At 53.6% G+C, this 26,329-nt stretch overlaps 13 protein-coding genes across 13 annotated transcripts; 5 read left to right on the top strand and 8 right to left on the bottom strand.

Annotated features, from left to right (window-relative positions):
• Positions 1-2,908, bottom strand: UMAG_10275 (uncharacterized protein; the record flags this gene model as incomplete). The annotated part of the gene is made up of 1 exon (XM_011389670.1): positions 1-2,908. A coding segment is annotated over one exon (2,908 nt), but the record flags the coding sequence as incomplete, so codon positions are not given.
• Positions 2,909-3,951: 1,043 nt separating this feature from the next.
• On the top strand, positions 3,952-4,606 carry UMAG_01919 (cytidine deaminase; the record flags this gene model as incomplete). Its single annotated transcript, XM_011389541.1, has 2 exons — positions 3,952-4,046; positions 4,144-4,606. 2 exons carry the CDS (start codon positions 3,952-3,954, stop codon positions 4,604-4,606), a joined length of 558 nt encoding a protein of 185 aa, XP_011387843.1.
• Positions 4,607-4,749: 143 nt separating this feature from the next.
• Positions 4,750-5,192, bottom strand: UMAG_10274 (uncharacterized protein; the record flags this gene model as incomplete). Its single annotated transcript, XM_011389669.1, has 2 exons — positions 4,750-5,101; positions 5,176-5,192. The coding sequence occupies 2 exons, from the start codon at positions 5,190-5,192 to the stop codon at positions 4,750-4,752; spliced, it is 369 nt and encodes a 122-aa protein (XP_011387971.1).
• Positions 5,193-5,447: 255 nt separating this feature from the next.
• Positions 5,448-6,833, top strand: UMAG_01917 (uncharacterized protein; the record flags this gene model as incomplete). The annotated part of the gene is made up of 1 exon (XM_011389540.1): positions 5,448-6,833. The coding sequence occupies one exon, from the start codon at positions 5,448-5,450 to the stop codon at positions 6,831-6,833; it is 1,386 nt and encodes a 461-aa protein (XP_011387842.1).
• A 732-nt stretch (positions 6,834-7,565) lies between these two features.
• On the top strand, positions 7,566-8,402 carry UMAG_01916 (uncharacterized protein; the record flags this gene model as incomplete). The annotated part of the gene is made up of 1 exon (XM_011389539.1): positions 7,566-8,402. One exon carries the CDS (start codon positions 7,566-7,568, stop codon positions 8,400-8,402), a length of 837 nt encoding a protein of 278 aa, XP_011387841.1.
• Positions 8,403-8,689: 287 nt separating this feature from the next.
• UMAG_12176 (uncharacterized protein) lies at positions 8,690-9,643 on the bottom strand (the record flags this gene model as incomplete). The annotated part of the gene is made up of 1 exon (XM_011389835.1): positions 8,690-9,643. The coding sequence occupies one exon, from the start codon at positions 9,641-9,643 to the stop codon at positions 8,690-8,692; it is 954 nt and encodes a 317-aa protein (XP_011388137.1).
• Positions 9,644-9,997: 354 nt separating this feature from the next.
• UMAG_10273 (uncharacterized protein) lies at positions 9,998-11,012 on the bottom strand (the record flags this gene model as incomplete). Its single annotated transcript, XM_011389668.1, has 3 exons — positions 9,998-10,118; positions 10,198-10,291; positions 10,376-11,012. 3 exons carry the CDS (start codon positions 11,010-11,012, stop codon positions 9,998-10,000), a joined length of 852 nt encoding a protein of 283 aa, XP_011387970.1.
• A 451-nt stretch (positions 11,013-11,463) lies between these two features.
• UMAG_10272 (uncharacterized protein) lies at positions 11,464-12,093 on the bottom strand (the record flags this gene model as incomplete). Its single annotated transcript, XM_011389667.1, has 3 exons — positions 11,464-11,597; positions 11,677-11,840; positions 11,933-12,093. 3 exons carry the CDS (start codon positions 12,091-12,093, stop codon positions 11,464-11,466), a joined length of 459 nt encoding a protein of 152 aa, XP_011387969.1.
• A 325-nt stretch (positions 12,094-12,418) lies between these two features.
• UMAG_01913 (uncharacterized protein) lies at positions 12,419-14,098 on the top strand (the record flags this gene model as incomplete). The annotated part of the gene is made up of 1 exon (XM_011389538.1): positions 12,419-14,098. The coding sequence occupies one exon, from the start codon at positions 12,419-12,421 to the stop codon at positions 14,096-14,098; it is 1,680 nt and encodes a 559-aa protein (XP_011387840.1).
• A 51-nt stretch (positions 14,099-14,149) lies between these two features.
• Positions 14,150-16,819, bottom strand: UMAG_12174 (uncharacterized protein; the record flags this gene model as incomplete). The annotated part of the gene is made up of 1 exon (XM_011389833.1): positions 14,150-16,819. The coding sequence occupies one exon, from the start codon at positions 16,817-16,819 to the stop codon at positions 14,150-14,152; it is 2,670 nt and encodes an 889-aa protein (XP_011388135.1).
• Positions 16,820-17,760: 941 nt separating this feature from the next.
• Positions 17,761-18,876, top strand: UMAG_01911 (uncharacterized protein; the record flags this gene model as incomplete). Its single annotated transcript, XM_011389537.1, has 1 exon — positions 17,761-18,876. One exon carries the CDS (start codon positions 17,761-17,763, stop codon positions 18,874-18,876), a length of 1,116 nt encoding a protein of 371 aa, XP_011387839.1.
• A 224-nt stretch (positions 18,877-19,100) lies between these two features.
• Positions 19,101-20,198, bottom strand: UMAG_10271 (uncharacterized protein; the record flags this gene model as incomplete). The annotated part of the gene is made up of 1 exon (XM_011389666.1): positions 19,101-20,198. One exon carries the CDS (start codon positions 20,196-20,198, stop codon positions 19,101-19,103), a length of 1,098 nt encoding a protein of 365 aa, XP_011387968.1.
• A 1,177-nt stretch (positions 20,199-21,375) lies between these two features.
• UMAG_10270 (uncharacterized protein) lies at positions 21,376-24,366 on the bottom strand (the record flags this gene model as incomplete). Its single annotated transcript, XM_011389665.1, has 1 exon — positions 21,376-24,366. The coding sequence occupies one exon, from the start codon at positions 24,364-24,366 to the stop codon at positions 21,376-21,378; it is 2,991 nt and encodes a 996-aa protein (XP_011387967.1).
• Between the last annotated feature and the right edge of the window lie 1,963 nt (positions 24,367-26,329).

Raw genomic sequence — 26,329 nt, 5'->3', positions numbered from 1 at the left:
CTACGACAAGATCGCCGAGGAAAGCTGCTCGTCGTGCGCTGAAACTTTCAGCAAACAAAATCGGACCGACAACGGTCCCTGAGATGGCAGATGTGATGCTCCACGCGCCAAAGAGCTTGCCTGCATCCGCAGGCGATTGAAGCAACGCCAGTGCCAGCGAAGACATGGCCGCTCCACCACCTCCACCCAACGAAGTCACCGCCGTGGCCAAGAAGAACAGTTGCGGCGTCTTGGCAAAGATCAACAAACCGTACGAGATAGTATTGACAACCATCGAGATCTTAGCCAGCTTGAGGTCGAATTTGCTATCGTGGATCAGACGCAGATGTTTGGCGCGCAGAGTCCAGAGCTCCTCGACCGACTTTTTCGTCTCATCCCATTCTCCTTCGCCGTCATGACCGTCTGGAAGCGATTGCTGGTCTGCAGCGTTGTCCGATAGTATAGCAGTCGATTGGCTAGTGGCTCCATACAGACTCATTTTGCGATGCGGCCTTCCGTCGTCGTCCAATGTCGAGTGGCGGCGCGAGTCGGGCGCAACAGTTTGCTCCTCTTCGACTGGCGGACCGTCCTGAGGCAGACGCAGTGCCTTGACCGGACGATGGAGCAACTTGATGACGATAGGCAGCACCGCAGTGAGAGCTAGCACACGAGTGATGCTGAGGAAAGTGAGATAAATGCCGAGCTCGGCCGATCCCCAAATAAACTGTTCTTGCGCGTACTGAAGCTTGAACGACATGATACCAAAGATGGAAGTCTCGGTGAAATAGGTGAGCGAGAGGAACGAAAGGTTGTAATCATAGCGCGTCTTTGGTGGTATTCGCGAGACAGAAATATGCGACGCTGAAGCTTCGGGTGGTGCCAGAGCGTTGACAAAGGTACGTGGAGTGCTTATGCCAGACGAGGAAGGTTCTGCTTGATCTGCTATCGCATCTTGATCGTCGTCAACAACGACCTTTTTGGGCAACAGGAAGCTGAGCGGCTCGAGTGGTGCGTAGAGAACGCTGTTCATGAACATGACCTTGACGCGCCTCCAAGCTCGCTTTCTGAACGGCCTCGATTCGGGTTCGCGGCCTCTCTGCGATTCAGATGTGTGGAGGAGAGGTTGAAGCTCGGCTGTTCTGCGCTCGTCCGCCTTTCGCTTGATCTCTGCGCGCGATTCTATATACTCGAGCAGAGCCTTGGCACGGAAGTCCTTGCTCGTGCTCTCCGGAATCAAGGCGAAGACGCCAAGCATGTAGATCAAGTGTATGGCAAGGGCGAACCAGAAGGGCGCCAACAGGTTGGCTGTGTGCTTGACTAGCAGACCTCCCAACGTGGGGCCGAGCGCAAGGCCGGCATAGACGATGCCCATGTAGTGCGCAAAGATGTGGGCACGAGTACCGCTCGGCGTAACATCCGAGATGTATGATTGGTGTACAGCGATGGCTGCACTGTACCCTCCCAGCAGACCTTCGACGGTGGTACCGAGCACGAGGAAGCTGTAGCCAAAGGGCAGCTTGGAGCGAGGAACAAGGGCCACGGTAAGCATGACAAGATCTGTAAAGACGATGCCAGTCATCGAGATGCGCAAGACGGGCAAACGGCCCCTTCTGGATGAGAGATTAGACCAAAAGCCGGTCGTAAGGGCGGCAAGAATACCCATCGACAAGGTCATGCGGAGCTGCAGAGTAGCGAGCGAGGATTGAACCTCGGGACTAGCAAAGCATGCCTTACTCGGGCGTCGTGGCACGGGGATGACTGTCGAGTTAGGTTGCTCGATCGCATCGACGTAGATCGAAACAGGATGGGTATCGGCAGGTTGGCTCGCGTCTCTACCGAGCCAAGGCTGAAAGCCTTGCCAACGGACAGCGTGTTGCATCGCAGCGTTGGCGTGCGTTGTGTGTGCCAAGGCCGAGCTGGTAGGCGGAAGCGGAGAGATGACGTCGGCTGCTCCGACGTAGGTATCTCCAAGCACAGCTTCGCAGACAAACATGTTGAGCAGCTCGAGTTTCGGACCCATGCACATGCCGCCTGCCATGGCGATGAGAAGGGAGAAGGGACGTAGCCATTTTTCCGAGGGTCTGCGATACCAAGGTTGGTCCTTGAACCAGAGTAAGTGATCGTCGACGACTGGTGAATTGGCGACTTCGGAGGTGTCAGTAGCATTGTCAGCGCTGTGACTTTGGCCTGAGCGGTCATGTTGATCTTGGTCTCTGGCCTCGTCATCGAGGCGATAGAGCATGTCAGCGAGCAGCGGGTTGGTCGAGTCGATCTCGAGCTCGCCGCCGAGTAGACGTGCGACGGGAAAGGATTCGGGTGGCGCATTAGAGCTGGTGCTGGCGGAGCATTGTATGGCGGGCGGGCGGGCTCCAGATGGGCGATTGGGGGCGCGAGGTCTTTGCGCCTCTTCCATCACCTCGCGAGGCAGCGAGGGAGAAGATACGTCAGAGGGAAATGCAGCAAGGAGCTGCTCGTTGATAGAGCGGGCTTCTTGTTGGGTAATGTTGCGGCCGTCGAGCTGGACTTGAAATTGGTCGTTGGGAGCTGCCAGGCAGAAGTAGCCTCGGATGGCGACGGCGTGGCTAGTTGGGAAAGGGTTGGAGTAGGACCAGATGGCAGCATTGAGCTGCTCGACACGCGAGCCAGCCTCAGCGATGTCGTAGTACTGAGCAAAGCCCTTAAAGGGGCAGTACGTCTGGGAGTGGTCGCTGGGTTTGAGGGCGAAGGACCATTGTAGAGCGTCACGAGGAAAGTAGAATCGGATTGGATAATTGGTTTCGGCGAGCTGGAGAGAATCGGAAGTGTCGATGAGGGTACGTTTGCGACCGTTGATGGTGGTAGTGATGGTAAGCTGCTTGCAGAGAGGTTTGATGATAAGCCTGTGAGGTGGCTTGGCGGTGGTTGACGATGATGAGGTTGGGCTCGACATTGTCGTGTGTTCTTTGGAGATGAAAGGTGTGTCACTGCATCCTAAGGTAAGCAGGCTAGATGATGATGGACAATTGAGGTGTGGAGCAAGGCGTTATGTATTGAGCTTGGGAAAGCAAGGAGCCGACGAGGGTCAGACTGCAGACGCAGCTTTGATTGACGATTGCTCAGCTTTCGTTTGCCGGCGCCGAGAGCAGACGTATGTACTCTGTGATGGTCAACTAACAGAATGCAGGGTTACAGCCAATCGTGAATCTCAGAGACTGGCAAGTGCAGTTACGAGTATGTACATAATCGTGAATCATACAAGCGATTTGCCGCTCGCTCGCTACGCCGGTGCCGCGTACGCTTCGGCGCGCTCTGTTGGCGTTCTCGCATCGAAAGACGAACACGGAAACACGAAAGAGGAATAACCGTGTGAGATTTGCCGAGAAGCACTTACGACACACTCAAGACCCTTTCACTTTCGCTTGTCACACGTCCATCATCCTCCTCGCCGAACGCTACAAAGGAAGATAAAAGGGACAAGTTGGCATGTCAGCTCTCTTCTCGTAGCCAAACGTGAGAACGCATCAGAGCCAAGATGATACGACGAGCAATTTAAATGTACCGTCGGCGTATATGAAAGCTTTCGGCTAATCCGCTTCTCACGTAACTTAGTCAGGGTTAATTCCGAGTTGATGTGACTTTCTTCATGATTCTGGGCGTGAGCTGACACATCACGATTCAGGCAAAATCACGAATAAATCGGGGAGAGCGACAAAGGATGGCTCAGATTCACGATTCGGGATTAGCTGTATTATTCACGATGCACGGCCCTTTTGTTGTCTTCAGCTTTGACCCTTAATCGTATATGCCTTCCGTTTTCAGTTTGCGGAAGCTCGGAAGACGCCGAGATCCAGATAGTTAGAGAGAGGCTCGCTGTTGGCCGTGCATCGGGCAGAACAAGTCAAGAACTTGGATGTCTTGTGACCCTGCAATCACGCACTTGGCAGCGATCGATAATTCTCTTCCACCTCGTCAGCGATATCAACCACCTTTGCAATGGATCCAAAAGACTTGCAGCTGCTCGCCAACAAGAAGCATGACCTGCTTCACGCCGCCCAGGAGGCGAGAAAGCTGTCCTATTCTCCATACAGGTGAGTCAGCTCCAATTCGCTATCGCACGTGTCGGAACGACGATGCTGATTAGCTGGTTCCACGTTTCCCTCAACATCGTGCCAACACACTCGTCAGCAAGTTCCGCGTAGGAGCCGCATTGCTCACCAAATGGGGCGAAATAATCCTCGGCGCAAACTACGAGAACGCGTCGTACGGAGGCACAGTCTGTGCAGAACGCACTGCTCTCGCAAAGGCACTCATCCGATCCGATCAGCTCGACGTGACAGAACAGAACTCGGCACGCAGAATTCAACGCGGCGACATTATCGCGGTTGCTGTTGCAAGTGACCTGGAGGGCAGCTGCAGTCCGTGTGGTATCTGCAGACAGGTGATTCGCGAACACTGCAGCCTCGAAGCTCGTATTCTCATGGTCGGATGCAATTGGAGTAGAGCGAATGCTGCACAAACCATACAGGCCACAATTCAGGATCAGCATGGCAAAGAGCTCAACGAACCCAACGTCCAAGTGGTCACACTTGATTACCTGCTGCCCATGAGCTTTGGGCCTGAAGATCTTGTCAAGCCTAGACATTCTTAGTGCTCTTCTTTTTCCCGAAACGCAACAAACATACCCTCGGTGCCATACATGACCTTGCCTCATCAAGTGCGTGTTGAAGAGCTGTCCAGAGTACAAGTTTATTTGAATAGATCCAGCCGAGTCTCTGCAACGCTGGCAGGAGATCAGCGTCTCTTATTACCCTTCTTGCCAGCAGGACTGCTTCTACCTTGTGGCAGCCAGTCCTGATCAACGTTAGGGTTACGTACCGCCGTCGAATTGGCTTGATTCGCCGACTGTGCTTTTGCGATGGCTGCTTCGATCTCTTCGGCTGACACTTGCTCTCCTGCTCGCATCCTTGCAGCAATCTCTGGTGTCACCGCCATACGCTTAACGCCTGTTTGAAAGCCAGGAGCACCTCGGCCAAGTCCTGTCTTGGGGTCGTATTTGCCCGTGTAGCCACTCTGTTTGTTGGCGCCAAAGAAACGCGATGCTACTGCACCCACAATGATCAGCGGTACCAGCACCGAGGGTATGCTAACAGTCAAAACAAAACATAGACAGATCAACAAATGGTTCGATTGCCATATTGAAACCCAAGGACAACTTACAGGATCCAGCCTGACATGATTGTTGTGTGCGTGTGATGTGGTTGTCGTGTAGAAAAGTCCGAGTCGGAAGAACAAGTGGCAAACGCGCAGCTGTCAGTCACGAGTGTGAGTTGGCTGAATTTCTCCACTCCTTCGGTGCGAAATGCGGAATTCGGCTCCAAAATTGCCGCGACTATACTGTACTTCGTGCTTTGTTCACGTTGGCCTTTATCACTCGCCATTCATCCTTGCTCCTCCCGCATCCAATTCGGCATCCACTTCTCTGCGTCACAATGTCAGCTCCTGTGCTTCCAGGTGCAGCGCCGGACTCGTCATCGCAGCTCTCGCTCGCGCCCGCGAGTCAACGCGCAAGCGAAATCCAACATACACTAAAGAACATTGTCCTTCAAACTGCTTCCACGTTGCGCACCAAAACACATCTAGCTCGCCTCCAATCAACAGCATCGGCGTCACCAGCTACAATTTCGACCTCATCAAGTGTTACACAGAGCTGCTCGAATATGCAAAAGCTGACGGCAGAGTGTACGCGGTATCTTTCGCTCGTGCATGGTATGAGAGACTATCTGTTGCATGTACAGGCAGCGTTGGAAATCGAGTTAGAGGCAGCGACAAAGAGGGAAGCAAAAGAGGCTGAACTAGCCGCCATCGCTGCAGCAGAGTCTCTCAGAAGACAACAAGAGGCTGAACAAGACGCCGAGAGAAGGCGAATCGAAGAAGCAGAGAAGGCTGTTCACATGGTAAGTGCTGCGGAGACCAATACGGACAAAGCAGACAAGGCACAGAATGCAGAAGGAGAGAAGGAAGGCGAGGCTCTTGCTGAGCCTGCAATCGCATCACGAGTCGAATCAGCGACAAGTTCTACTGAAACACAGATCGAAGAGAGCAGCACCACAAAGCAGCAAGACGCTGGCAACGCGGCAAACGTTGTCACTGTGATCGACAGCGACGGCGATGACGAGGATGATGTGCCTCTTGCTTTTGTTCCCAAGACTGGAGCTGCCGAGGGTGACCCGATCGATCTTACCGACTCGCCTGCATTAGCGAATGCGGCGAAACCCGTATCTTCGGATGCGGCTGCCGTCACTACGGCTGCACCGCAAGATCCGACATCGACATCCACCGTGGTGGCCCCTACGAGCGGCACTGCCGCTTCAGCCGGCATTCCAGGCCTCGATCTCTCTGCTTTGGGAATCGACGTGTCCTCCCTGGGCAACCTCTCCGACCTCTCTTCGCTCGGCATCCCTTCTCTTGCCAACTCCACCATCTCTACCGCTGAAGGACCTAACGCCCTCGCACCAGCAACCGACTTTTCCGAGCTCGAAAAGATGATGGGAATCGATTTGGCCTCCTCGGCCGCCTCAGCCAACCCACCCACCGTATCCATCGACGCCTCTTCATCTGATGCGCCAGACCTCTCCTCTCTGGGCAGCTTCAATCTGGGTGGAGCGACAGGCGGGTTTGGTGAAGACACTAACATGTTTGGCTCCAGCTCGGGCGGACTGGATCTGAGCAACTTTGACTTTTCCAGTCTAAGCGCTGGAGCAGACCCAGGAATGGGTGCCGATGGCGGAGTCGATTTGAGTTCCTTCTTGACCAACTTCACTTCGAGTGCGGGGGCGGGGGATGACACGAATAAGAATGTTGATTTGAGTGCTTAGCACCAACGGAAGGTGGGCATTTTTGTACTTGTATTGGCAAATTCAACTGTAGCATTATCATATGCTGGGTGTGTGTGAGGCGTGGATGCGAGGTAGGTGTGCTCGAGTTGGTTGTGAATCACATAATATTTGTTCACACTTGTTACAACTGTACACAAGATGACTTATAGTAAACGATGATGATGGATTGCATGATAGGAGCGTGGAGAGCAGGCGAGCTGATAACTAGCCTGCGGGTGCATGCACGGCTAGGTGAGATTACATTGGATGTCACGTGCGAGGTATCTCGTGCGAGAGGACATGTAGGCGTGACAGTATTCGTGCCGCCAAGATTGGAGAGTCACGAGATATGTGAAGAAAATGCGCCAACCGCACAGCCAGCAGACACGCAGTAAATTACCTCTACGGCTTAAAATCACCAGATCGTGGATTGCACCAACACTCAGATAGAGATGTAGACATAAATAGGAAGCACATAGCAGGCGCCACTTTTGTAGATAACTTTCTTTAACCGCTCCAGAATCTAGAACCGTTTCCGAACCTATTTCCCCTGCAGTCAGCGCTTTGATTCTTTCACAAATTTGAGCAGCAACAAGGGTGGACCCTGAAAACGAAGCATCCAACGACATTTGTGATTTCTTGTTCTTGGTGCAAATCCGTCACTCGAGACTCTTGTTTGTCAGTCTCTCCTCTTACTTGTTCGGTTGCCTTTCTTGGAAGCTGCACAACATCATGACCTGTTCAGCACAAGCGCGTTCTGCTGCTGCATCTGGGCTGTCCTATCACACGTCTACGTATTGGGATCACCGCTTCTCCACCGACCCACGCGAGCGCCACGGGTTCGAATGGCTCTCGTCCTCAACATGGCTCCTGTCCCTTCTAACAGTGTCACCTACACCTCTCCTTCTTCGCGATCCGCCAATACGAATCCTCCATATCGGTGCGGGAACATCACGTCTCTCGCTCGACATTCTAGCGTACTGGCGGGATCATTTTCCTGACGAATGGAAGGATCGAGCAAGCAACATTCTCAATGTGGATTTTTCACCGAACAGCATCGATTTCCAAAAACGTGCCGAGATGCAGTGGCTGCAAGAGGTAGGAGAGACGAGGAGCGAGTGCATGATGAAATACCTTGTACTGGATCTGCTCGATTGGCAGCAAGTGGACAATTTGTTCAAGGAGGGTAGGCAATTTGATGTGGTGCTCGATAAGAGTACGACCGACTCAATATCTACGGGAGACGACACGCTCTTCTCCTCGATCTCGAAAGGTTTACACCATCGCGCACTTTCGCAGCTGGCTGAACAACACAGCCAAGTCAAGCACGGTGTAGCAACGATCCAAGTGCTGGGTATCCATCTGGCCTCTTTAGTGAAGCTAGGCGGTGTATGGCTGTGCCATAGCTACAGTTCGGATCGCTGGGAGGACGTCGTTCATTCACAAGGCGAACATGCGACCAGCACTTGGCCGTGGACGCAGTTGGACAAGATGGCAGTCCCTGTCCAAGCATCTGATCCAAACGCACCTCAGATCAATCATTACATCTATACTATGAGACGAACGTGAACCTCAATCGCCCTTCGTCGGTTTGTATACTTTTCAACCCAATATACCGAGCACTACCATAGTCCAAAGCACGCGAAAAGTGTCGATTACGTGACTTTGAAGCAGCTAAGCAGCGAATCCTGCTCGGACGGTGGTGTCATGCTACTCTTCGCGTTAGCACAGAGAAGCCTATCTCCGAGCTCATGTTCCCTGTGTGCTTCTTGCTTGCGGACGACACCACGAGGAGAGCGACTGTCAGCTTCGTCATCCATGCTCTGGTGACCAGCGCGGGATCTGGCATCTCTCTCCTAGCGGTCGTCATTTTGGTTTTCCGGTCGAGCTAGCTGCTTGCGTTGGCGAAGAGTAGCGCGGTAGTCGGGTGTGATCGATCGAGAACGAGACCTTGACCGTTGGCATTGTTGCCGCGGCGGGGTGGGGGATGGCGATCGTCGTCTGCGTCGTGGTGGGGGCGAAGGCGAACGAGGCGGAGGGTGACGCGAAGATGACGTATCTTCTCGAGCGGCTCGTGATCCCCATCCAGAGTCTCGAGTTGGTCCCAAACTATTACTGTAGCGGTCACAATTGCGGCCGTGGCCGTTGACGCTGTATTGATCATTTCCTCGACGTCGGTTCCACTCATTCCGACTGGGGCCGTCACGTCGACGGTATTCGTCTCTACGATTTGGATCGTTAGATGTATGTGCAGGCGGTCGAGTATCCCCGTGTTGGTCATTGGATGTTGATGGCGCACCAGTATCCCATCTGGACCTCCTCTTGACTGGTTGATCCGCTCCAGCTGCGTCCGCTGCACGCCTCGCTCTTTCCCTTGCCTCCCTCACCACCCTCTCGCCTTCCTCCCTCTTCAACCTCAACTCTTCCTTCTTCTCCTCCACGAACCGCTTCGGGACTCCGCCTGGACTCTCCTGTGCCGAAATTAAGAGCTCCCACAGCTCAGCCATGAAGTCGGCCGTTTGGCTCTCCAAAAATCCCATCAATTGAATCTGGATCTTCTTTGGATCAGGGAACCTTTCCTCTTGCAACATTCCCGCAGCATACTCAAGTACCACGTCGTCTTCGAACCCAAGCAGATCAGTGACTCGACGTGCAATCCATGGCTTTAAGACGGAAAGCTCGACTTTGGTCATGTCGACTTTGGTGTCGAATGTGGAAGGGAATTTGAGCTTACGAAGGAAAATAGATTCCTTGTTAGTGAAGCGGGAGTCTTGCGCTGCTGACACGCCTCTGTACGAGGAATCGCCCATTGCGAATGCAAACAACGCAGATCTTACTGCAGTAATGAGAACCAGCTGGTGTTTGTCTCGGTATTAGGTGTTGGTGGCAATGAAGCAAGCTGCGTGTGGGATATATGGTGGTGTGGATGAGAAGAAACACATCACCAGTCAGAACACGAATGTGGAACGCGGCGTTTTCATCGCTCCCGCAATTCAGGGTCCAACTGAGCGCGCTGCTCACAAGAAACGCGCAATTCACGATTGTGACTCTCCGCTTGCAGACATACTCAGCTCTCGCCTCTTTCACACCGCTCTCAAAGAGCCACTTTAACCGTCAGATTGGGACGTACTCTGCATTGTATACCGAGCTAGTGTTGCTCGCGCTCACAGCTTGGCAAATTTGGGCGTCTGTTTCTGCATAACGGCAAGCATCGCCTCGGGCATATCGTCCGATTGGAGAAGCGCCGAGTTGAACGCTTGGACGAAGCGAAGGCCTTCCTCGACGCTGTTTTGCAGAACAAGAAGCACAAACAAAGTCAGTAAGTGGCTAGAAAGGGAACATGCCGATCTGAATCAACACTTACCCGTGGTCTCGACTGTGCAAGAGGTATATCTTGGTCCCTCGGACAGCGATGGGTGCCTTGGATGCAATTTCGGCGGCAGTCTTAATAGCAGCAGCTGCGGTAAGCGGTACAGGCGTATGAATGAGATGGTCAGTATGCTGCATCTGTGTCATGTTGCGGTGGGTGTGTTTGTACTTACAAACAACCTCTTCTCTGCCTCCATCCACGACCTTGCTCAAGAAGCCGATCTCCCTTGCTTCAGCCGCATTGAATTCCCTGGCAGTATAGCAGAGTTCCCTGGCGAGCGAGTCGTTGCCCACAATCTTGGGGAACCTCTGCAGCGTGCCAATATCGGCTGCAAGACCTGCATCCACCTCCTTGATGCTGAACCTCGTGGACTTGGTGGCGTACCGAATGTCGCAAGCAGACATGATGTCGATCGCCAGTCCAAATGCTACACCATGGGCAGCAGCTATCACAGGCTTTTCGACGTGTTCGAACCAAGATATGGCCTCTTGAAAGTCGCGCAAGTGCGCACGCATCCTGAAGGCCTTTCGGGCCGCATCGGGAAGACCAGCGATGACGTCGGACAGGCTCTGCTCGTTCAGGTCGAGGCCAGCGGTGAAGCATCGACCTTCGCCGGCAACCACAATCGCAGACACGTCGGGATCATCGCGTACGGTACGTAGGATCCGGGAGAGCTCTTGCCACTTGGGGTCGATCCAGGCATTCACGGGAGGTCGGTTGAACGAGAGCAAAAGCACTCCATCAGCTTCAAGCGTGAGCTTGTGGTACTTGACGTCTCGGTAGCCGGTGTAGGGTTGCGGGAACGACATTTTCGGAGCAAAAATGCGAATATGCCAGATAGGCCGATGGGAGCTAGTGGATGGAGGAAGCGTAGAAGGATTCACGATTCGGACTGCGGGGTCGGCTTGCATGTGTTTGACACGCTTCTCGGTTCAACAAGGAAGCCGTGCTCCGGTTACCGCTTTCAAATTTCGGGTCCTTCACGCTTGCCCGCCTTGTCACAAGCGCGCAATTCACGATTTTGACAATCACGAATCACGAATGATCGTGAATCGTGAATCACGAATGTGACCCACGACTCGTGTCCTCCTCGCAAAATCTCACATATTCATGATTGTCCACAGTCATGAGTAAGTACGAGTCTTCTCGAAACAGTTGCACAAGCTAGCATAGTCAAGACGATGGCAGTAGGTGTGTGTTTTTGGACAGCAAAAGGACATGGTCCATCAATGCAACGACGCAGTCTATGCACAACAGGATCTACTCGTTAGTGGTGCTGCTTGATCTGGAGGCATCCGGATTGCGTGAGCGTTGCGTTGTCTGTCTATTGAGAGCAGCTACGAGGCTTTGAAGCGGCGACATTGCATACTTTTCTTGGTTAACTGACGACATGACTGCACTCAAGGCGAAGAGCAGAAAGCAGAGCTGTCAGTTCCAGGATCTTCCATAGCAAGACTGACAAGTGATACTCACAGACAGGTGCAGAGGATGCTGCGCTTGAATCATCATGAGCAACTGCGTTCCTCTGCTGTTGCAGCTCTTGGCCTTGCTTGATCATAAATTCGCGCTTCTTGGCCGTGTTGCTCGACTTGACACTGAAATAGCCAAAGCCGGCCACTACGATCAACACTGCCCATCTGCAGCATACCAGAGTAGATGTGATGACATTCAGTATCGACTCTTTCTTTCCTGTGTGTGCATTTGAATCACAGTCATTGTGCAAACTTACCCCCAGAAGATCGCTTTTGGCTGATTCAGGCCCTGACTTTTTGGTGGCGGTCGTTGCCGCGATGTTTGAGCTGCCGAAGTGGTCGAATTGAACCTACGAGCGGCTGACATTCGCAGTACGGGGAAGGTATTCCGCCTCTTAGATATTGCCAATGCAAGCATGTTAATCTCTGCTCGTCTAGTACGCTCGTTGAGATGCGGGTCGAGTTGGTGCATGAACTCGACGAGGAGAAAGAGTGAAAGGATTCGTGATTTGATCAAGTCACGAGTTGTAAGTGGAGGGTGCACGGTGCGTGGTTGGAAACGAAAACTGTTAAACCGCACTGCAGTAGAGGGCTGTGCATGCCACGTGCATTCATGGCACAGCTTTCTTTTGGTATGGACCCTGAACACTAACGACTCGGAGCGAGTTCGTATACAAAAGCTGGACTTGCTAACGACTGGAAGCCATCGTCCACAACTCACCACCACACGCCAAAGATCGAACATGACGCTCGACGCAGCTTTGTTCACGCTTCAATTTGTTCGAAGAACTAACGAACCATGGGTGGTCGATATCTATCCCGTATCAGCTGCGTCTAGCTCCAGCGTCGCCCCTCCCGTGCCATCGAAGGACACCGCAAGCCCTTCTAAGCCCACCGCTTTCACCGGCACTATCCCCGACGTTGCTGCCCAACGTGCACTTGCTCTAGAATCAAACGATTTCTCGAAACAAACGCCCAGCTATACCAGAGTGCGAGCTACCAACCAGTCCCAGTACAACACTATCCTGCTCGACGGTCTCGTGAACGACTGCCTCCTCGCGTCGGTCTCCCATCCCTATACACTAAGCACCAAGAAGAAGCAAATCATCCTTTACAATCCGGACGGCCAAGTCGATCTTGAAAAGCGTAGTATGACTTTCCAGCAAGCTTGGCGTTTCCACTTTGGAGATGCTACGTCACAGACCGCGGAAGAGTTTTCGTGGAAGCGTGAAGGCGGGCCATCAAGAGCTTCTTCCACCCAGTCAGCATACGTGTGCGAGGTCATTCGCAAGCCGGATCCTAGCGTACTAGCTGCACAGTATCGCCCACCTGCATCAAAGGGCAAGCCTGGTACACTGCAACTCATGGACTACAACATCAATCGCCTCGAAGTGCAAGATAAGAAAGGTTTGGAGGTCGCTCTAGTCATGACGCTCAGCGCACTGCTGGATCAAGAGTACGACGAAAAAATCGCATCTCGGGGAGAACGTAACATCTATACATGTACCAGTGGCATTCCCACAGATCTCAGCACACAGCCTTTCGCGTTGGCCTGGCAGGAGGCGGAATCGCGGCATCAGGCCAGTTCGGTAAGGCTTGGTCGTGTTGCGTCTTCGAGTTCGGCTACATCACCAAGCGTGAGTACGGTGAATCGACCTGCGCGCCATGAAAGCGATTCTTCCGATATCGATGCTGCCACAGCCGATCGAATCGCAAACCTGGAACCCAACGAAGTGCTTGTCTCGAAATGGGGATCCGTCGACGAGTACGTTCAGCATGCCATCCAGCTGCTCAGGTCAGACGGCCAGGGGCAATCCATGTATCTCATCTCGCTTCTATCCGACTCGGCCGAGACTACACCAAAAGTGGTCCAAGTGGCTGCAAGCATCAAAGCGGCCTATTATCGTCTCCCCGATGATGCCAAAGGCACCGTCTATGGTCGATCAGGCGTGACTTCAGGGATTGAAGACGAGCTTTACCAGTATGTCCAAACGCTCGATGATGAGCCACAGCCTCCTGCTTCATCGCCTGCGGATGCAACACCGAAAAGGAGGATCATCAAGCTGGACCCTCCCACTGCCGACGCGGCCTACTCAAGTGCTGCGGCTCGCAGCCCTGGTCCACGCCCATCTTCAGCCGGCTATAAGCCGCCAAGCAAACTCAAGATTATTCTGTCCAAGGAGAGGATTGGCGAGCTTGAGCCTAAAAAGCAGAATGACACGCACTTGACTATGGCGAGCGCGGCCCAAGGTAGATTAACTGTCTCGACAAAACCCAAGCTGCCCAGTCGACCAGTGTCGCCATTGCCGCAGCAAGAATCAGCACAACTACACCAGGCAGGATCGTCGGACAACACTGCATCGCAGCAAGACAAGATAGGCAAAGGAAAAGCTTTACTGTCGAAGCTCGGCATGCATCATTGATTGCATGTTTGGATGTACATAGAATGTCTGATTCAAGCAGCGCATTGGTATCTACAAAGACTCGGATTGCTCTTGAATGTGCTGGATCACGGCAAGTGCCTGAGTCCAGTCATCTATCCTGATGAGAACGCTACGGTGGTGAGATGCAGGAGCGTCTTCATAGTGCTCGCTGTTGGTCAGGGGGGACTGAAGGAAGTCTTGAAAGTGGGTATAGAAGGTCTTGACGGGCGGTTTGGTGTGCTGGATGACCTTGTTGATGCTTGACGCGTCAAAGTCGTTGGTTGGTTTCATGATCAAGCCGTAATCGGCGTTGACGAGGCAGGGTAGATCAGTGGCTGAGTCGCCTACGTACACCTTGAGGGTGTTGGGACGAGGCGACTCTGGGATCTGGTTCATGATGTGGAGTTTGTGCAGACCTGTTCGGATGCCACCAGAAGCTGGGAGCGAGGTGAGCGCGAGCGCCGACGATTTGGTGAGTTTCCCTGTACCCACAGCGTCGACCATGTCGATTTGGTTCGCGTAGATGTTTGCGATGACTTGGTGCGACGATTCGTGTTCGATAGCGTGGCGGATAAATGTGGCGCTCCAGCCAACGCTAATCACGTCGGCGTTGAGTCGACCCGATTCAACCTGCGTCGCAAGCCAGGTGTAGAACGTCGACCAGCCGTCCCTGAATCGTACTCCAGTCGCACGCTCCAGCAGCGAGCTCTCCGACATACCTTTGAACAAGCCGCCTTCTTCAACGCGAGCGACCGATGCTCGTTCCACCTCGTCGATCTTATCCAAAAACTCCAGTTGCGACTCCCAGTTGTCGCGCGCACCGAACGCCTCTTCGAACTTTGCTAGGTCAGACAGGTACGCCTTGGTGTAGTGCGCAAACGGTTCGCCATGTTGGGTGCCTTCGACCGGCGCAATCAGCGAAAGCGTATCGCTCGAGGTGATAGTTTCGTCCCAATCGAAGAACAAGTGCAAAGATGGAGGTGTGGATGTGGATGTGGTTGTCGAGCAGACGGTGGTTGCGGCAGTCGTGGGGGTGCGTGGGGTTGCAACGGAAGCACCAGCGGTGCGTCGAGGTGGACGAGAGGGACGAGTGAGCGAGGTTGAGCGTGAGAGAGAATCGATCGAGTCGGTCAGGTTGGCAGGGATCGCGGATTTGGGTGTGCTTGGGATAGATGTTGCGACAGGGGCAATCAGCGTTGTCGCCTCGCCATCAAATTCGTTTGTCGGTGCGTGGATGTCGTTGTAGGATTCTACAGAGTCGCGGACCGTGGTGTTCTGCAACTCATCAGCCACCTCATCAACATGGGATCCTTGTGTGGGTCGTGGCGGAAGCCGAGGCTTGCTCGGCTCGTCGAGGTCGATCAAATCCATCTTTGCTTGATCTTGCTCGTCCTCATCTTTCGCCGCCACAGTCTTTCCTTCTCTTTCCGACTTTGCCTGGATATGTAAGGGCGAAGGGGCTACTCTCCTCTTTCCACCCGGTTTAGTTCCCCTCGACTCCCAATAGCCTATTACCTTTTTATGCTTCGGTGGAGGAGGTAATGCCATAATTTGCCTCTTTTCCTCCTCCGCTCTTCTTGCCGCCTCTTCCCTTTCCTTCTTGTCCAACGCCAAATCGAAGTCATCGGGAATTCCTGCCTGCTCCATCGCCTCGAGCTCCTCGGGCGTGGGAGGGAGCTTTAGCCTTTCTCCATCGTTGAGCAGCTCCGCTGAGCCTTCTTGCTGCAGTTGACGAACGGCGACGTTGGGTGGAGCATGAATTGTCTCGTATACGATTCGTTCCAGAGAGTCGCCCTGAGCTACGCCGGTTTCGGCATCGCGCAGGGCACGGTAGAGCGGATCAACAATTGGTGGTTTGCGTACCTTGCCTTCCAAGATGTCTCTGGCTGTGATACCGGGCCAGTAGTAGACACGTTCGTTCTCGTCGAACCTGTGCAAAAACACTTGCGCCATGGCTTCCACTCCTCCGTACAAACCTCTGGATCGAACGTAGGAGAAAACGGGACTTCGATCGATACCCATCTCACCGCTGATGCCTGTACCGAATGGACCAGCTGCCACCGCGGTTTCAGCTCCGAGCGTGACTTTGTGCGATTTGAACGATTCCATCGCCCTGTCGCTATTGACTACGAGAATCACGTCAAAGATGTCAAAGCCTAGTAGCAGGCCGACAGCAAGGTTGTTTGGACTGATGGACGAAGGTGCGCTCCAAGAACCATCGGGCAGCCGCGCCAACATAAGACCTGCGCCTCCTGCGCCTCCAAATGGTGCGATACCACTACGCATCGCAGTGTAAATGACGATTCCTTTGGCACGTTTGATAACGGCGGGTGGAATTTTGCGAAGGACTTTGCGTTTCTTCTTCGTCAAGCTGTCCTTGTTCGAGTCATGTCCGACCGCCGTCTCTGCTGTATCAGCAGTGTCAGCGGTAGTATCTTTGGATACGGCGGATTTTGTTTCGATACCTTCCACCGTGAAGGCGCGCAGGATACGTTCGCATTTAGCAATCTCGTCTGAAAAGTCGTTGGATTTAGGCCAAAATCGTTCGCCGCCGATCTTGGCAGAGGCTGAATTGGCATAGCCCGAAGCCCAGTCGGAGAGGACGATGGACTTGTCCAAGGCGGATTTTCCCCATCGTCTCCATCGGCTGTCTTGGTTTTCAGTCGTGGAAGAGGAGGCATCAACGTCGGATACTCGCGCAGGAGGCGGTGGGCCCGACATGGCAATTCGCAGCGATAGTGTTGCGCACAACAAGGATGGTGTGACGACACCAGTATACGCTTTGAGAAACAACGTCTCGATCTCTTTATGATGTGTTGATTGTGATGAATCGATGGATCAATGCTTGACGAGCGATTGCAACAGCATAGATTTCTACTCGCCAACCTACTGGCTACTACATCGTGCATACTTCGGTGCTTGATACTTTATGGACGTGCTTGCTCGCAGTCAGCAACACCGCCTGCAACTTTAAATTATTCGTGATTATAAAAGATGGCCGCACGGATACCGATTCCGGTCAGCGGAAAGAGGTTCGCAGATCGTGAATGCTCCCGATTCACGATTCGCGATTTGTGATTTCGTGATTTACTGCGGACCCGTGCGCGGCGTGCTGCTTTTCCATGATGTTACACCGGCACACTAACGTTTTGCAAAGTGGAGGATCGGCAATGCAGATGACTTTTAGGGAAGGGGAAAAAATTAAGTTAAGAAAATAAAAAAGTTGAGCGCGACACGCGACCCGTCACAGAGTGTGTCATCATCGGTTTGAAACAGTGGCGAGTTTTTAACCCCACCATCAACAAGCACCAAGGTTATTCGTGATTGCACAGAGCGATGCGGCAAGAACCTGCAATAAAGGTGAATCACGAATCACGAAGGGTCAACAACCTTCTCTCTGTAGAAGCGCATCGAAGCAAACGCACGATTCACCGTTCGAGATTCTACCGTGTCTCGCTATGCTGCTACCGGACTTTAGACTTGTGCTCACTCGGCGCCGTGCTATTTTGATAGCCGAGCCTGCCGTGGTCTGTGCTACAGCTTCGCAAATATCTGGAGGCGGACACGGACATATATATATTTCGACTGGTCTTGTCAACAATCGTGAATCGCATGGTTCTTCTTAACCACTGTCGTTCTTTGTCATCTCTCACTGTCTCAAAATGGTCACGAACCACCAGGTGCTCTTCAACAAGACTCAACCCACCGGTCTGCCCAAGCCAGGCGAGACCACCAAGCCAGGCTCTGCCGAGCTCGACATTGACAATGTTGCTCTCAACGGTGGCGTCCTGACGCGCAACATTGCTGTCTCTCTCGACCCTACCATGCGCAATCGTATGAAAGGCAACAACGGCTACTTTTCAGCACCATATGTTGTCGGTCAGCCTGTCACCGCTATCGGTATCGCCGAAGTAGTCCGATCCGAGGTGAACGATTTTGCTCCCGGTGATATTGTCTACGCCTGGTCCACCGGTATCGAAGACTACACCATCCACCCAGCCGCTGCGGCTGCTACATTCCGGAAATTTGACCCGGCCCAGTTGAACAACGGCCTTTCGATCACCACTTACCTCGGTGCAGCTGGTATGGCAGGTATGACCGCCTACATGTCGCTCAAGGAGATCATTGGCGATCTTAAGCCGGGCAACAAGATGTTCGTCTCGGGTGCTGCTGGTGCGGTCGGTCAGCTGGTCGTGCAGCTTTGTCACCAGGCTGGTGTGGGAGTGATTGCCTCGGCCGGCTCGGACGAAAAGTGCGAGTTCGTGCGCTCGCTCGGGGCGGAGGAATCGATCAACTACAAGACCGAAGACCTCCGCGCCAAGCTCAAAGCGTTTGCCGCCGATACTGGAATCCACTACTACTTTGACAATGTCGGCGGTGACCAACTAGAAGCATACATCGACAACGCCGCGCGCTACGGTATCATTGTCGCATGCGGCTACATCTCTGGTTACAACGCCGAAAAACCCGAAGACGTCGTTTACCCGAAAAACTTGTTCAACGTCATCACAAAGGAGCTCAAGTACCAAGGCTTCATTGTCAGCTCGTACATCCCCAAGTGGCTCGGCAAGTTCATGGACGAGGTACCCAAGATGCTTGCCGACGGTACCATCAAGAACCGAGAGGATGTCACGTTTGGTGTCTACGGCGCCGAGGATGCGTTTTTGCGATTGTTCACCGGCGACAACTCGGGCAAGGTGGCAGTATTGATCGATACCGACAGAGCCGAAAAGTGGAACTTGAAGAAGCAAATGGATGCATCCAAGGTGTGGAAGTGAGCCAGACCAGCTGTAGGCTCGCAGTCCGTTTGTATTTCGTCATCAATTGCAAGTTGATCGTTCCAACATCACAGACAGGCGCATGCGCTCAAAGATACCGAACGAGTCGAGTGTTTTATCAGTGAGGCTGATAGAAGCGCATAGAGCTTACATTGCCAATCACATGCTTGAAGCAGGAGCGGAGTGGAACAAGGAATCGCTAGTCGATTCGTGTGCTCTACCTCTCACCTACGCGGTGTAGCCTTGATGATCAACGGAACGAGCGCGCCCGTTCCCGGCTTGATCGGGTAATGACCTACAACCCTGAACAAGCTCTGCATGACGCCCGAGTGGCTCGTCACAGACACGACCTGATCGAGCGGCGATTCGTTCCACATTTGTGTCAATGCTTGATGAATGCGCTCATCCAAGTGGTCAGCTTGTTCACGCGTCGTAGTCCAGAGTGGATCCTGTTGCGCGAAACCAGCTTCGAATACAGCGTTGGGGTAGTCAGCAGCGATCTGCGATTTAGTGCGTCGCTGGTCGCACGTGTGTTCACCGTACTCTTCTCGGAAGAGCTCCTTGACCTGCGGAACCGGCCGCGGAGCGTAGTGCGACATGATGTTTTGCACCAGTCGGCCAAGCCCTGCTGGGATCTGGTTGTGTGCGCGTTGCCAGAGGATGCTCTGCAGCTGTGCAGCCAGTTCCGAGGGAACACTGCCAATCCAACCGAAAAGCCTCTTAAGATGCATCTCGAGTCCATCTGGAAGCTGCGCTTGATCGAGGTGGGAAAGCAAGCTTTGCAATTGCACCACTTGCGCTCGAGGCTGCGACGTAGAGGTGCTGGAAGTATTATTGGGGTTGCTCACCAGCAGCTTGTCGTACGAAATCTCGAGCGTGGACAGAGCACGGCTGAGCGGGCTCGAGAAGAGCTTGGTCGGCAGAGGTGCATGGTCTGGCTGCTTGAGCATCGCCACCCAAGCTTCGTTCACCGCGTGCGCCTGTTGAATGCCCAGCGGCGTCAACCGAGCATCCGGTCCCCACACGAGCTTGCCGTCCGTAGTCAACTTGGACCAGTACGAATCCCAAGCCTCAGTACCGTACTGACTCTCAGCCACATTGTGGTAGCCTTGACCATGACGTCCAGCAAACACGAGCTTGTACGACGAGCCATCAGTGACCAACCCTTGCACGTTGAGCTCGAGTAGCGTCTGCAAGAGCTCCGCCCAGCTCGTGTTTTCATGCAGACCAAAGTTGGCCGCAACCGCGGGGAGCGAGGCGCCATCCACTGTGTCGTACTTGAAGAAACCGGTGTGAGTGGTGAACGTATACGAATTGTGCATGGCGAAAGGGTTCAAGACAATTGGCCAAGTGGGGGCAGCCTGAATTCGCGAAGCGGCGACGCCGAGGAGAGCCAGCAAGGCAGAGGAAACCATTACGTGTGACGCTTCGAGTAATGTCAGTGTGGTCGTGCGCATGTACACAATGTCACTAAAGAGACAAGCGACTTACGTAGTGTAGTGCTTGTTTATGTGCGTCTTGGGATCTTTGACCAGCGAACGATGCGTGTTGGTTGTTGGGTGGGAATGTACAGAAGGAATCGACTGCAGCGTCAGCGTGCACGTGCACGTGCGGCAAGCAATGGTCAAGTCTAACCGACAAAGAATCAAGCGAGACTATCGGCAGATGTAAGCAGGTAGGTCTAAAGCCGAGATGCAAGCGATCGCCCCGATGAGCAGAGAGATGGTGTTACTTTCAACAAGCAAAAACCAACGACACGACCGACCGTGAACGATGGTTGCAACCATCGGCGCCAATCGTGGTCTGAGCACGATAAATCTTGAACTACCTGTACAGGCGCAGAGACGGACAATCGTGAATCTCGACCTCGCTGCTCTTCGAGACGTTCATTCCACCTTTCACCAGGTGCACACTAGCATATATATATTCTTTTTCTATTAACAACTCACTCGCTGAGCCTGTCACAGGCAAACACTCACGACTAGCGTATTGGAACGGCGCACGTTCTTCCGCCTGCGTATGCATGATCATTTCATGTTTCAAAGTGGTATACAACGTGCTCTATTTTCGCCCTCTGCGTCCTCGATCGAAGCTTCGAGTTGTTCGAAATCCCTCCTACCAAACCTGTCAAGCCCGACTCACTCCACGTATACGCCCCACATTCGTGATTCACGATTGTTGTTTCCACCAACCTGTCAAGAATTGACAGGAACGTGGCAATCGCAGTTGGCAGCTCGTCTTCTCTCAGAATCGCATCGGGCCAATACCTCCGCTTCCCCGGTCAGCTCCTTTCGCCTTGCAAAGGTTCGACATGCCGGCGATACGCACACGTCATCCGACGTTTATTCGACATTCGAACAATGTCACTTGTCGGTCGGACGCAAAAACTTAGCAACGTGAACATGGTATCATATTAAAACCGAATCAAACTACCAGAACACCTGAGGCTTGGACCTAACAACCTCGCGCCGGAGATCTATGTATAGCGCCGTCTCGATTCTACTGCTTAAAGAAGCCAATGATCGCTTGAATACCGGCGGGCGAAAGGCCATGTCGTGGGTAGCAAATGTACACCCTGTCTTCGACCGCACCGAGCTTCTGCCTGAACTCGCCCTTGTTGGTGAGCTTGTTATGCTCAGCTAGCGAGTTGTACGCCTTGGTCAACCACTTTGTTGTGACCTTGCTCAAACCGTGCTTGGCCACCAGCTTGGAGGTCGCAGAGGCGCCAAATGTCATCTTGCTGCCGGCATTGTTCTCGAGCGCGTGCAGAATGACATGTTCGATGGTGCCGTTGGGCGCACCGGGAAAATCAAGCGCCCACTTGATTTGCCACCCATGTTGTGGTGAGAGCTGGTGCAGCACCACCATGGCGCAAACTTTGCTCGAAGAGTCGCGCGCAATGTAATAGACGCGGTGCGACATGTCGCGCCATGGGTGCACGTCGGTCATGTGCACTTGCTCGCCCTTGCGGTTCTTGCGCCAGTCCTCGATGCGCTCGTCCGTTTCGCGCATCACCTCGTCCGGCACGTTTTCGGCGAGCGCATAATCTTGGATCTTGACACCTTCCTTGCGTGCGTGGCGCACCTTCTTCTGAATATCAGGGTCGTGTCGAGCTGGATTCTTCGTTGGGTCTTCCACGCGCTCTTCCGCGGCACAAGAAAGCGAGCACCAATTGAGCCGTCCGCCCAGGATCTCCTCGACCTCTTCGCACACCATCATCCAAATAGGCTTGAGTTTGGCCTCCTTCTTGATGTATTGCAGGAAAGCCGAGATTACCTGCGATAGCTGTGTTTTGTCGCACAGCGGGTCGCCAATGATCATGGCATAGCCCTTGAACGGCGAGTAGCCTACAGCAGCACCCGTGTCGGCATGTCGCCACACCTTGTAGCGGTCGTCCAGCCAGGCCGTGTTGGAGGCATCACCGTAGTTGGCGATGAGCTTCTCCAAGGGCTGCAGATCACGCAGCTCGCTTTCTGCGTCGGCCTTGAGCGCTAGTCGTGGATGCTTCCAAGGTGGTGGGTTGGTGCTAGCCTCGGGGTGACGCAGTTCGTCCACGTCGTTCTTCTGCAGCGGCAGACTACGAGGGTCACGGTGGAAGAGCGTTCCGTAACGGACGTCGCCCAAGTTGAGATAAAGCATCACCAGTCGTTCCAGGCCGATACCGCAGCCTGCATGCGGAGGTGCACCAAGGCGGAAGCCCTCGAGGTACTCTTGCATTCCTTTGGACGAGATCGAGAGACGGTGCATCTTGCGCTCGAGCTCTTCAATGTCGTGGATACGCTGACCACCCGTGCAGATCTCCTGACCACGAATAAAGATATCAAACGAATTGGTCACTTTGGAGTCCTCCTTGTCCTCCATGGCGTAGAAGGGTCGGACCGAGGAGGGAAACTTGTCGAGAATGTAGTAGTCAGTGTTGTACTTTTCCTTGATCAGCTCTCCAAGACGAATTTCGGCACGCGTGTGCAGATCCTCGTCCTCCTTGGGCACGCTGCCGTCTTCCTCGACGTAGCCCGACTGTACGAGCAGACGGACACCCTGTGCAAAGGGGAGGATGAGCGTGTCTTCGGGATAGACTAGGTCTTCGTGGGGAAAGTGTCGCTTGATGAGCTCGCGCTCGGGCTTAAAGTTGTCCCTGAGTGCAACAAAGATGCTCTTGAGCATGCCGTCAATGACGCGGATGGCGTCATAGTAGTGGACGATCTCCATTTCAATGTCCAGGCCAGTGTATTCGGTCAAATGACGAGCGGTGTTGGAGTTTTCGGCACGAAAGACGGGGCCAATCTCGTAGACACGCTTGAAGTCGGCCGCGATGCACATCTGCTTGAACAGCTGAGGACTCTGGGCCAGGAAGGCGGGACGACCAAAGTAGTCGAGCATAAAGACGCTCGAACCCGACTCCGAAGCGCCGCCTTGCAGCTTGGGGGTGTGAATCTCGAGAAAGTGGTTCTTGTCGAGGTGCGAGCGAAAATTGTTGCAGATGGCGGCGTTGATGCGAAAGATGGCCTGAGCGGTGGGAGTGCGCAAATCAATGATACGATTGGTGAGGCGAACACGCTGCGTGATGACGGGACCCTCATGGCGTTCGATCGAGTGGTTTTCGTCACGAGGCGGACCTTCACCATCGGAATCGGTGCCATGACCGCTTGCGCTGCCGCTGTGATCATCGTCGCTCTTCTTGAGTACGAGGTCGGCATCGTAGACGTTGAAAGGAAGCGGCTCTTTAGGTGAGGTGACGAGGTAGAGCTGCTGCACTTTGATCTCGGCCTGCTGCGTGGTGGTGCCCGTGATCGGCTCGCGCGGTTTTTGGAGCTTTCCACGAACGAGGACGATCGACTCGAGGGGCAGCCTCTTGGCCCATCGAACCATGTGACCGGTGACGTTGTCGTTCTCTTCGGCAAGCACGGCTTGGATGGTGGAGATCTGCTGGCGGAGTACGATAAAGACGAGGTGGGAGCTGACGTCTCGGATGGTGTGAATGCGAGCGCGCAGTGTGACGGTGTCGCCAATCTGTGCATCGTGGCAGATGGTGAAGATGTTAGCCCACTGGTCGTGGTGTTTGTTCCAATCGACGGGATACTCTTCGCCGTAGCGAGCGCGCTGTTCTGGAGTTTCAATCTGTGCAGCGCGAAGATCCGAGTACTTGCGAGCCATAGCGATCCTCTCCTTGACCTTCTCCTGCTCTATAGCCTTGCGCTCCTTTTCTTCGATGCGCTGCGCCTTTTTGACGGCGCTAGGACGCGGCTCATCGAGGCTGGCAGCGCGCGAGGTGGATCTACGTGTACCGGGAAGCGAGTGGCCAGAGAAGATGTGCGAAAGGCGGAATTTTTTATCGGGAAGGTCAGCGCTCTGGGTTGAGTTGATGGTAGACTTGGCCGAGGGAGGTGCGTTGGGTGTGGCCTGACCGGTGGAAGGCGAGCGAGACACTTTCGAGTGACCATTCTCGCCAGAAGAGTCGCCAGTGACTTTGGCTACGGCACGCTTGAGCATTCTTGCGAAATGTATCTAAGCTGCAATGCGAAAGTGATGGCAGTTGAGGCTGAAGGAGGAGAGTATCTTTTTCGGCAAAAGCCCACACAGTCGAGACTGGACGTGGAGGTAACACCGAGATGTCAGTATCAGCAGAAGCTAGTAGATGGGGAGGAGAAGGAGTCCAGCTATCAATCGACACGGAGCGTGTGTGGGATGAGGGGACAGGCAGGAAAGAGAGACGCAAAAATTGACGAGCACGAGGTTCAGCTGATATGTGATTCACGATTGCGGCGCTCGGCTATAGCTGGACAAGCGAAACGATGATGTGTGCATCACTTTGACTGGAGAAAGGGCCCGCGGATGTACCACTCGATTCAGATCGAACGCTCATGGCTGGCTGGCTGGCTGGCTGGCTGGCTGGCTGGCTGGCTGGCTGGCTGGTTGGCTGGCTCAAGGCTGGCAAACACAAAATATGCTAACACGTACGCCATGCCTCGCTTGGACCCAAATTTTTGGCAGTCTGAGAGCTGTTGGTGCCATTTTTGCATGTGACTAGTTGGCTCGCATTCGCATTCGTGATGGGTGAATCTGGTCCTGTCTGGCAATTCAGGCTCAGGTCTGGATCATCCGCCTCCGTGACAGGCGCCGACGGAGATTGAGCCGTCCAGAGGTTGAGAGAGCTTGCGAACGAGTCAGATGGAAAAAGAGGGGACGCGCTACGCTGCGCTGCAATGTTTACGCTCGTTGCGCTAACGCCGATGTAAATGTTGTACTGGCAGTCGGCATCACAGCGCCGTTCGGCAGTCACCAGTCTTATCACCGAAAACAAGACGATCGACAGATGACAGAAAAGCGTCTACTGTAAGTTCGGACGTTACTAGCCATACGCGCTGGATCGTGGATGCTGTCGCAATCAAAATTTTAATTCGTTAACCATTCGTGATTCGTGATTCGTGATTCGTGATTCACGATTGTGCTTAACTTAGTTGGGCCTCTTTGACTCGTGACTGACTCGCGACTGGCACGGATTCGGAATCCTTGGCCCATGGCCCAGCAAATAGACGGATTCGTGACTAGCAAATCGGCTCACTTACAGTACCTCATTCTTCAGCCACTCGCGGCTTGCAACCCCTTTGTGCTCGAGGCTGCGACCAGCGCTGGACGTGGTAATGCACGCTGACTCACGTCCCAACCAACCCAACATGACAATTTGGGCTCTAATTTACGTCACTGCGCTGCTTTTCAGTTACTCGACGGGCCCAGGATTCCGAATTTGGATTCGCATCTGCGTCGCATCTGCGTCGCATCTGCGGGCCGTAGTCATTACAGTGCACATCTTCCTTTAAACCCACGACAGTTTCTGACAAGTAAAATAACATGCAGTCCTAAGCACGAAGCATCAAGTGTCCGCCAAATTTTGAATCTCCCAACTCACGTCACACAAGTGCGGGATGCACTTTCTCGCCCGGCATCTTTGGGCCAACTCTCACAACGGCTCTCATCAAAGTTCCACGAGACTTGGCTAAAACACAATCACAATCGTGAATCGTGAATGTTCCAGATTCGTCCAATATTCATGATTCACGATTTGTGATCTTCATCGGGCCAAGCCTGCACTGCACACATTCAGAATCTTTTTTCATACAAGCTGCCAGTCTAACATTGGTCGAAAATATTGTTACGCGGTACCAAACGCCATGCCACGCCACGACGTCGTCAATCATCAATCGTGAATAAGTTATGCTGCAGGTGCCAACTGCACGTCGCCTATCTGATAGCCACAATCGCCGCTAGAAACTCGTCGGAACTCGGAACCCACGCGAAAAGTTTGCAGCGCAAAAGCGAATTTTTTAGCCCCACGCTGAACATGCGACCCGACTCTCCTGGTGATCCGCATCGTCCATCCATACACACCCCTCAACGCTCGCAAACACCACTCACTACAAGGCCCCAGCATCGATCATATTGCATATCCATCCAC

This window comes from Mycosarcoma maydis, chromosome 3 (assembly GCF_000328475.2).
Source record: "Mycosarcoma maydis chromosome 3, whole genome shotgun sequence".
Lineage (NCBI taxonomy): Eukaryota > Fungi > Basidiomycota > Ustilaginomycetes > Ustilaginales > Mycosarcoma > Mycosarcoma maydis.
This window is presented reverse-complemented; position numbering and strand designations above follow the sequence as displayed.